Below are 11,087 nucleotides of genomic sequence, written 5' to 3'. Positions count from 1 at the left end.
GTGGACATTACATTGATTTGTCAGCGGTTTCCCGTCATAACAAAAAATCCGACATTTTCTTCTATTTTTGAGAACTTTTTACTTTTCGTGAAATCTGTGATTTTTAAACGCTTTTTTTAAACAGCTGCAGGAGTCCATTTCCAATGGATACAGCTGGCGACAGTGAAGAACTCCAAGTGTTTCGTCAGACATGGAAAAAGGAACTGAGAAAGGGCAGATCTGATGGGACAGAAGGCGACAGGGAATGTCAATATATCAAAACAGAGGACTTCCCAAGAAACAAATGTCGCTGTTTTGGAGAGGAAATGCACCAGTTGAACGTTGATTTGGGAGATCAAGCTGACTCTCTGGAATGCTTGAGTGAAAAATCCGGACATTCTTGGAAATCTTATCAGAATAGTGAAGAAAAATCCATTTCAACATCCAACCAGAATGAAACTGTGTTTTTCATTTTACCTCAGCCTGGCAAAGAAACTAATTCTGTTAGTGACTGCAAAAGACTCAAGTTACAGCCTGTTTCTAGTAAAAACAACAAAAAGAGTCTTGTAGATCAGCTGATTGAAGACATTGATGAAATTACAAGCATTCCTTTCTTTGATTTGAGTTTACCCAAAGAAGTAGGGATTCAGATTTTCTCTCACCTCGAATTTAAAGACTTGTGTGCTTGTGCTCAAGTGAGCAAGTCTTGGAAAATGTTGGCAGAAGATGAACTGTTATGGTATCGTGTGGGGTGTAAGCTAGGGTATGTTCAAAAGAATGACAGCTTGACAATAGACAGAACAAACTGGAAGACTTTTGTCCAGCACGGCATGTCAGAGGAGCGGGATTTGAAAAGGAACTGGAAGGAAAGGATATGCAGATTGTCCAGTTTAGAATTTGAAAGAGGTGAAACATCTGTTTCGTTCTAAAAGTAGATTTTTCAGTGTAAACTCAGGGTGCGTTTCTTTGGGAAAATCCGAATCTGGATATCTGATCCAAGATCACTTGGATCATGGTGTATCAAAGGAACCAACGAATCCACTCTGGGTAAGGATTTGTCGGTTCCTTTGATGCACCATGATCCAAATTATCTTGGATCAAAAATCCGGATTCAGATTGATTTTCCCAAAGAAACGCACCCTCAGTCTCCCGGTAGTCTAATCATACAATGGCATCCAGAAAAGCTCTCTTCACACACAGACTTGAACAAAAAGGTCTGTGTTAAGGTAGAGCTACTCTGGGGCTAGTTATTGATGTCAAGGTAATTATTTCTTGGCAGGAGTACCTTTGGTGGAATTTTTGGTGGGTATGTACCTCCTGGTCCTCCAAAACATGCACCTATTTCAAACCTAACAATTTAATTTAATTTTTTTCTCTCAAGTCCATGCTCATTTTTCGACTTGGCTTATAAAATCCATAAATTCATTTTTAGACTTACACAATGATATGGTTAAAATGCATACCCATTTCTTTGTTCAAAACAGCTCAAAGACTATACCTTTGAGATGCCACATACTGGTCTATATGGGTTGTATATAGGATCATTCTCCCTAACCTGGGTCAATTTGTCACTTGTACCGTATTCCACTTACTAACCCAATACAGTCTTCTTCATTCCTTCAAGTTTTCATTTGAAATCAGTTCACAAACTCATCTCCTCTGATTTGCTTGACAGGTGGAAGTTTGTGTGCAGTGTCTGTTCATAGAAATTTAATATGTTCTGGTTACTCCAGTGGAGCTGTTGTCATCTGGGAAGGAGATGATGAAAACATCTCAAGCTACCGAGAGCTGATGACAACAGAAGATACCCAGGGACACAAGCCCCAGGTTACATCAACAGCCATTCACAGCACTTTGTGTGCTGCAGGATATGCCAATGGTAACACATCCGCTTTAAACAGATCAATTTCCATATACTAAAATTCGTGCTTGGCTTCAAGGCCTAGGGGAATAAAACGACAAAAAAATGACAAAGACCTTCCCCTAAGCCTCATAGCCAAGCTAAAATTTTAGTGTATTGAAATTGGTCTATTGACTCTTTTCAATAATTTTACAAGAGATCCCGGTAGGGGAAAATATATTTTTTCAACTGAAGATCAGGAAAACCTCAGGGAATGTTATTTTTGGCCTGTCACAAGGTTTGTCAAGAGTTTTCTTTTTGGCAAGGTAGTTATAAATAAAAGTCTAGTTATATCTACAAATCAACTGAGTTTTGTTGTTCTACAACCCAAGGATTCATCATGTATTGTTTTGTTCCAGAAAATGTCTCTACACCTCCCATGTAAGGGTTTTTCTTGGATTGGATGCCCCACCCCACCCCTCTTTTCATAAAACAAAACTTTGAGTTTTGAGACCTCGTCCTCTCGGGAATTTTCAGTTACCTTCCATGATGAAGGGATATCTTCTGGAACCACCCATTGTCAGTGTAAAGTGTTTTTTGTTCAGTGAAGAAGTCAGGGATTTTGTTTCATCCTGATGGGTTGGAACCCTGATAATGATGATAGCTAAGTTATTGGTCCAACTTTTGGTTGGAACTGATCACAGGGCTGGTAGCTTGTTGTTGTTTTCTCAGCTAAAATTAAATCAGCATGGTTGCTGATGGCCACTTTTGGTCGCTATCCACCCAGGCCCCAGTTGTTCAAAGGCCGGATAGCTTTATCCGCTGGATAAGGCACTATAAAGGGTCTAAAATATACTTCACGTTAAACGTTGTCCAAGGTTTTTGTACACTCCCAAACTTAACTCTGGTTAGAGTGTGCATATTCGCTTGTGCAAGAGAAAATACTGAAATCTTTGCACAGATTGAAACTGTTGGATAGTGACTTATCCACAGGATAAAGTTATCCGGCCTTTGAACAACTGGCCCCAGGTGTATAAATGGGTGTCATAAAAACAAATCCAAAAAATGGTAGGGTTAACCCTGCAATAGACTAGGCTTGATTTCTGCCACTCCGTTCCCAAACAGGAGCTGGTAATCAAACCAAGCAACAGACTAGCGTCGCAAACAGAGTGGACCACAACTCTGTATAACGGCCAGAAGTCAATGGGATTTCCTAAGTGCTGAGAAACACATAGACAAGGACATAGACGTTCCTGTAGACTACCTTTTTTTTTCTCCTTTTGGGAATCTACTGTATTTCCCCTAAATTTCTTTCTCATACAAATCCGGGCAGTTCTCAAGCATGTCATATAATTGCAGGTGATGTGTACACATGGCACACTAGCTTAAGTTCATCACCATTGTGTCACTGTCGCTGTGAAGGACCTGTTAAAAGCGTTTCTCTAACAACAAATGAGCAACCAGCATTTGCAGCAATATCAGATCATGAACTCAAGGTGCAACTGAGTGACTCTAATGGACAGTGGACATGCATTGAAACAAGGAGTTATGAAGATAAGGTAACATAATAATCCAATAGCCTGCAATACTGTTAAATTTTTACCGACTTTTTTTAGTTTTGTGTTGTTATTTTTCAACTGTAAGCAAGAGGATGAAAACGTTTTCATGCACATTCTAATAATCGATCAACATATGAAGACATTCTTAACTGCAGCTCCTCCACAAAGAATAGTGGCTACGCGGCTATGCAGTAAGAAAGATCACCCTTCCCTCCAAGTTGTAACACAAAGAAATAGCCAACAGAAGTAGGACTATTCCTTGTTCTTTAGTTTGTGGCCACAAAATGAACGTTCTTTCACAAATATTACGGTTCTATACGAATTTATTAGACCGGCGAAGGTTCTTTCTCACTTTGTGGCCGCGTATAGCTACTTCATACTTCATGAAATAGGAGGGGAGGGGTATGGTCGTCCAAATGTTTCTATATTCATTAAGTTGTATTCGCTGTCGCTAGATTACATTCGCTGTCGCTAAATTGTTCATTCGCTATCGCTAAATTTCATTCGCTGTTGCTAAAACTCATTCGCTATCGCTAAATTACATTCGCTGTCGCTAAATTGTTCATTCGCTATCGCTAAATTTCATTCGCTGTTGCTAAAACTCATTCGCTATCGCTAAATTACATTCGCTGTTGCTAAAACTCATTCGCTACCGCTAAATTTCATTCGCTGTCGCTGAGCGTTTCCATTTCATGGGCTAAAATTTAACTCAGGGTGTCCCCACACGGGAAAGTTTGTGGAAAGCCGCTAACCGCAGATTTGCATTCAAAAGCATGTAAGATCTCACGATGGCCGACGAAAAGGTATGGAAATGCTCTTCTTCATTTTAATTTCAGATTTAGTTCGCTTCTAAGCCGTTCCTCAGTGAAAAGCTGGAGCTAGTATACGAAAAGGCTTTCTATTCTGTGGGGCTTTGTTTTCAACCGTGCACTTGAACTTAAAGTTGGGTTCATGGCACCATCGTGCTTCGTCGAGGAGGGAAAATACGGGACTCTTTAAAACGAGGGTACGGACGGTTGGATGCGGACGGCGGATGACGGATGGGGCTTAAAAAAAAAAAAGGAAAGTAGGATGTTGTTAATTGTCACTTTCTAAGAAGTGCTAGCTTTGGCTATTTTTTTTTTAATTTGAATTAATTCATATCTTATTGTCAGTCAAACAGCGAAACCGCTACAGAATGTTTCTTCTCGTTTTTCAACCAAATCAGTCTGAGTTTGCAGTGGAACTCCGTACATTAGTACGACACACCATCCGGCAGAACAACACTTTCACAATCATGAACAGTTACGGGCTAATCTGATTAACGGGGAAAGTACTTTATGAGCTCTTGTTAGGCATTATAGATTGGAAATCGTGGTTATTGTTCGAACATCGAACAGACAGATCGATACAAGATATTTTAAAAAAGATTATTTTTAGATGTCCAAAGATTTATCTACGCACGATTTGCGAACGTGTCATTTTCTTGCTTTTCAATTTGCACACAAGCGAAGTTTGCCTTGCAATAGGGGGACTTTTTTTGATCGGATTTTGCGTCTTTTCGGTTTTGATATTCATTTCGGATTTTGGTTTTTTCTCTTTTTTGAACATTCAGTTTTTTCCGTCAGTTTCTGGTTTTCCCCAGTTGCCTCGCCGGCGGCCTTCAGTCCCCAGTTGTCAGGGGTCGTCTTCTCCGTGAACTTGGTACAGTCGAGCCTGTATTATCCGGACTCGTTGGGACTTGAATAAAGAGTCCGGATACTTGAAAATGTGAATATTAATGAGACAGTAATGTAACGAAACGAAACAAAGAAAACATAATTTAATTGTGAAAACGATTTTTAAACTTGTCTAACCAACCGGCTGATGCTTTGAAGCTTTCGCGATCGGTTGACTCCGCGTTCAACTGCGCTGAGAAATGTTTCGCTTTCTCCTGAAGAAGCGGACCTGAAATTGGTGTTCCACTGCTGAACAAACCGAGGAATTCTGGCTTTTCTAACTCGTCGTCCTCTACATCAAACATCTTGGCAGAACGTAACTTTTTCGTGACCGCAAACCGCGTCCAAATATGGAACCCATAAAATTTTCCCAGAGAGGAAAAGTTACATTTTTTCAAGCACGAGAAGTTCATGTTCGTTGTTCAGCGAGGGACCACAAACAAAATCGCTATCTTTAATTCGTCACGATTGTTGAAGACATGCCCTGCTCTAAATCAAAACTTGAAAGGGAAAGTACTTGAAATGTCGCTTGTGTGCAGATTTCCTGGGAGGAAAATGACAGGTTCGCAAATCCTACGCATATAAATTTTGGACATCTCAAATAATCTTTAATAACTTGTATCGATCTGTCTGTTCGAATAATAACCACGATTTCCAATCTATAATGCCTAACAAGAGCTCACACAGTACTTTCCCCGTTAATCAGATTATCCTGTAACTGTTCATGAATGTGAAAGTGTTGTTTTGCCGGATGGTGTGTCGTACTAATGTACGGAGTTCCACTGCAAACTCAGACTGATTTGGTTGAAAAACGAGAAGAAACATTCTATAGCGTTTTTGCTGTTTGACTGGCAATAGGATATAAATTAATTCGAATTAAAAAAAAAAAGCCAAAGCTAGCATTTCTTAGAAGGTGACAATTAACCAATAAATTTAACAGTATCAACAACCTATTTTCTTTGTTCTTTTTTTTTTAAGCCCCATCCGCCATCCGCCATCCGCCATCCGCCATCCACCATCCGCCGTCCGCCCGTCCGTATCCTCGTTTTACAGAGTCTGCATTGGCCTGAATGCCATGAACCCAACTTTAAGTTCAAGTGCACGGTTGAAAACAAAGCCCCACAGAATAGAAAGCCTTTTCGTATACTAGCTCCAGCTTTTCACTGAGGAACGGCTTAGAAGCGAACTAAATCTGAAATTAAAATGAAGAAGAGCATTTCCATACCTTTTCGTCGGCCATCGTGAGATCTTACATGCTTTTGAATGCAAATCTGCGGTTAGCGGCTTTCCACAAACTTTCCCGTGTGGGGACACCCTGACTTAATTTTTAGCGCATGAAATGGAAACGCTTAGCGACAGCGAATGAAATTTAGCGATAGCGAATGAGTTTTAGTAACAGCGAATGAAATTTAGCGATAGCGAATGAGTTTTAGCAACGGCGAATGAAATTTAGCGACAGCAAATGAAATTTAGCGATAGCGAATGAGTTTTAGCAACAGCGAATGAGTTTTAGCAACAGCGAATGAAATTTAGCGATAGCGAATGAACAATTTAGCGACAGCGAATGTAATTTAGCGATAGCGAATGAGTTTTAGCAACAGCGAATAAAATTTAGCGATAGCGAATGAGTTTTAGCAACAGCGAATGAAATTTAGCGATAGCGAATGAAATTTAGCGATAGCGAATGAGTTTTAGCAACAGCGAATGTAATTTAGCGATAGCGAATGAACAATTTAGCGACAGCGAATGTAGTTTAGCGACAGCGAATACAACTTAGCGAATATTGAAACATTTGGACGACCATAGAGGGGTTGTCTCTCTCACTGCGTGCCCGCGTAGCTACAATTTTTGGGGGAAGAGCTTCAGAGTGGTGGAGTATTCTGTATTTACTCAATTTTTGCAGCTTAGCCTTAAGTTCAAGTGTGTTCTATATGATCAGACATCGTGAAGAATTTCAGGACACTAAGGAATAGATAGTCATGGTGTCTTATGTTTGAGAGTTGTGCTGTTGTTCATCAACAGATTGGTCTTGCCATGTTCATTCCAGGCAGTGGTGATGGCTCATTAACTGAACGTGTTGCTATAGCAACTCAAGATACTGCATCAATCCTGGCGCCAGGTAAAGGCCTTCTCTTCACACTAGATCACGTGATTGGTGGTAAGCTAAGCTGTATGGACTGCACTGCTGATCGTCTTGCTCTTGGAGTCGGTTCCTATGGATATGGAACACTTGGAAACAAAGTAAATAGTGAAAACAAAACAAAAGTTAAATTTAGAAGAGGTTTTAAGGCCGATTTAAAGCGTACAACTTTTACTTACTATACCAGAGAGCTTTGGCAACGACGACCGTTGAGACTGCAGCGAAAACGTTACTATTAAAATGAATTTGCGTTTTTTTCAAACGTCGTCGCGATTATTCCAACTCGCTTTCAAATGTAGGTGAAATTTCCTGGAGATGAATTCTTGGAGACCCCACTCAAGTTTAGAAAGCGTAAGAAAAATTCGTCGTCGTGTGTCTACGTCCTCCATAAAACGTCCCATCAGGGCGGAAATTTCACGTCCTAGTCGTGCAGTGACGGCAGAGAGATGTACCGAAAAGTGTAATGCACGTGCAGAGTCGTTGTTTTGGTTATCAAGTCTGTTGCTTTTTTGACATTTTCGCTGCCGTCGATGTCGTCGTTTCCAAAGCTCCCTACTGTCCTTAATGCGACTTCTGTAACGCGCACTGTTCGAATCATGCGAAAAAGAAATCGCATACAACCTCCGTCCGTCATTCATCATTGCCTACCCTTCAATTTTAGTAGGGTCTGATGAACGGTATTTTACGTGTTATCGGTGCACGACAAGTTTTTGGTTAAATTTTACAGGAAACAGTTCATCTCTTTTTGTCTCCGCTTTGGCCTTCCGTTCGCACTAAAACGGCGTTTTCGACCACCGCAAAACGGATCTGTTTGAAAACTCTCCCCAGAGTTGATAAATTTGAAAACGCCGGCCAGCTGGCTTAGTGTGGACGGCGACAACGGAGCTTTCTGAAAACGCAGACATGAAAACGGTAGTGTACGCATGCTCCACCGTGTATTTAACGTTTCTGGGGGTTGGGGTGGGGGGAGGGGGGGGGGGGAAAGGAGTATTTTAGTGTGGACGGGAAAAGGATACGAAATCAATAGTGTGCGAACGAAGCGTTTGCAGGTCTTTTGGAAAACGCATCAGTGCTGACGTTGCCTACCCCTCTGACAAAACGTAGTTATATTTGAGCTCGTCACTTTTTAGGGGTCGGTACTCACTTTATTTATTAACAGCCATTAGTTCTTGTTTTGGGGAAGGAAGTTGGCATTTTATCTTATTATAACTGTGATTGACAGTGAGCGCACGGGATTTTCTTCTTACAGATAGGATAGGACTTCTACGGTTTTCTCGCATGTACAAAACAGGTTCCCAATGCAAATAAATACAGTGAAAATTGTACCGAATACATATTTGTTTTGCGACATTCAGAACTACAGGACCTAGCCAACTTTGGTTATTTCTTATTTTTGTTTTTTCCTGTTGACTTTAGGTACGTCTCTACAGTCTGGAAACCGCAAAAATGTTGTCCATATTAGGAGGTCATTATCGAGAGATCACGTGTCTTGATCTAGCCAATTGTCCGCCGCATCGCCTCGTGACCGGTAGCTATGATTGTAGGGTTCGAGTCTTTGACCTGCGCAGTGAAGAGATTGCGCTTACATTTCACCTGGGACAGAAAAGAGCTGTGACTGCCGTGCAAATGGACGACTGGAAAGTGGTCAGCGGTGCAGAGGACGGAACACTGATGGTCTGGGACCAGCGAATGACGTCAACTTTATGGATGACGCATGCGCGGCATCCTGTAAGGCTCTGTAAATATGAAGGTTCCCGTATGATCACGGCAAACATCCCATCGGACAAAGCACAACGTGAGAATCTGTGGTATGCGGACGATTTGATTCTTCACCGTAGATTCCGAGGGGTGATACGTTTGTTTGATTTTTCTGCAAAAAATTCGACCGAGGGAATCCCGGAGATTTGTTCATCAAGTTATGACGATACATCTGGATATAACTACAACATTAAACTCAGTGTTCCTTATGATGCCATAGACGAGACATAAGCTGAGAGGGAAGGAATTCTCTGAAACCTCCATCAACTGTCACCTCTCTCAGTGCAACGGCACAATTTATGTCCCATCTCACAACCCTTGTTAGTAAATAACTCTGTGGGACGTTAAAGAACCCACTCACTGTTCGCAAAGAGTAGGGGACGTAGTTCCCGGTGTTGTGGTCTGGTCTTTGTGTATGTTCTCATGGTTGGGTGGGTGAATGCTTGGAGATATTAGTTGCATAAGCTACTCTTAAATCCGAGGGTAAATAAAGATATGGTGATGATAGCGAGACAGCCATCTCTCTACGTCTAGCTTTCCCACATCGTCGGAGGTCAAAACTTCAGTTCGCTCGTTCGTTCTTGTAAACTTAACAGTTTTCTCTTGCTCCTGACCCTGACTTTCTGCCCCTGCAGTGGGCCTCCGAGGATGAGCTTTCTCAAGATGGCCGTTGTAGAGAAGTTTGACCGTATGTTCAGTTAGGTGTTATTCCATTACATTCTTTGTGACTGAAATCAACATGGTGAGAGAAAGAAAGTGCACTTTGAGAATGATGTATTAATCAGTAAATGACACAGGCATACTCGGAAAAAAAATCCGAGTGCTCCTATCAGGCGTCGAACCTAAGACATTCCGATTACTAATCCGAGTGTGCCTGTGTCATTTACTGATTAATACAGCATTCTCATTTATTCACCAGGCAGTTAACCTATTCCATCACAGTATTTCCATTGCGCAAAGTGCGCTCTGTTTTGAACAAGGAGGCGTACTCTTAAGAGAGAGCTACAGACAGCTCAGGACAATACTCAGTCGATGAATAGCCGATGTTGGGAAATTTACTCAATTGCCAAAATGCTACAAAATAGCCATGAATCAGTGTGGAAAATAAACTTCACTAATTTCAACGCGGAGTTGTCTTTTTTCTTTGTGTAATTTCAAGTGGGTGGAATTTGTGACTGGCTTAAAATGGCCACGACATCACAAATCGTACCTAAATGAAAACGATCGGAGAGGCTAATGTTGCACACTTAACACCAATGAATTTTCCCATAGACTGCTCAGTACTTCATGTTAAAAATTTACCCTCTTCTTATGAACTTTTAGGCCACACTTTGTCCATCACAAGGGACGGTCTGCTCAACGGCTAAGATTAAGATGGCGAGCAGTCTCTTTCCTCTCCAAAGTTCAGCGCGCGATGGATCTCTTCCCTTCCTCTAACCAATCTTCGTTTATTTTTCTAATTTGCATAATTTTACCGTCACTTTGCGCGTGTTCTGAGGAAAAAAGCACAACTGCTCGCCCGGTCTAGCTAAGACGTCGGCCGTTAAGTGGAGAGCAGAAAATGTTATTTTTCTGAAAACAGCTGCTAGAGAATGGGCTAACAAAGCGTACCCAAAAGAACAGCATTCTAGCGCGAGAACAAGTAACAGAAAGAGGCTCCGATTCTCGGTAGGCGGTTCCTAGTTGCCTTTTACTTTGCGAAAGAAATTCAGCCGTAAGACTGTTGAAACGAAAACCGTTGAGCAGCACTTTTCTTTTTCTCCACCATTCACCCAACTTTTATAGCTTTTATATGAGTGCTACGCAGCTGACGAATATTCTCGTTTTACTTTTTTTTTTTTGTGCTGTTTGTTATCATTCTCTTTGAAGTCTCTACCATTTACATGGAAAACCCGGGAATTCCATTTGGAAAATCAAATGGTACGCATCATTCCATTTGGAGTACTTCTGAAATGATGGGCTTCTGGTCAAAGCGATGCATTTTTATTACTCCTTTTGGGATTTACAGCTGATGTTCATATTTTGCATGTTACCCATCTTCTGTTAAGACATGCTTGATCATTTCGTATTTATGCCGAAAATTTCCATCCGGTTGGTTTGCGTAAATGGTAAGC

General features: G+C 41.2%; 1 protein-coding gene across 1 annotated transcript; it reads left to right on the top strand.

Annotated features, from left to right (window-relative positions):
* The first annotated feature begins 47 nt into the window (after window positions 1–47).
* Window positions 48–9,258, top strand: LOC146452776 (F-box/WD repeat-containing protein 8-like). The gene is made up of 5 exons (XM_085097641.1): window positions 48–885; window positions 1,655–1,858; window positions 3,179–3,378; window positions 7,098–7,316; window positions 8,632–9,258. The coding sequence occupies exons 1-5, from the start codon at window positions 144–146 to the stop codon at window positions 9,202–9,204; spliced, it is 1,938 nt and encodes a 645-aa protein (XP_084953767.1). The 5' UTR covers window positions 48–143; the 3' UTR covers window positions 9,205–9,258.
* The last annotated feature ends 1,829 nt before the right edge of the window (window positions 9,259–11,087 follow it).

The sequence above is a fragment of the Pavona decussata genome, unplaced genomic scaffold, assembly GCF_977016875.1.
Source record: "Pavona decussata unplaced genomic scaffold, jaPavDecu1.1 SCAFFOLD_366, whole genome shotgun sequence".
Classification (NCBI taxonomy): Eukaryota; Metazoa; Cnidaria; class Anthozoa; order Scleractinia; family Agariciidae; genus Pavona; species Pavona decussata.
This window is presented reverse-complemented; position numbering and strand designations above follow the sequence as displayed.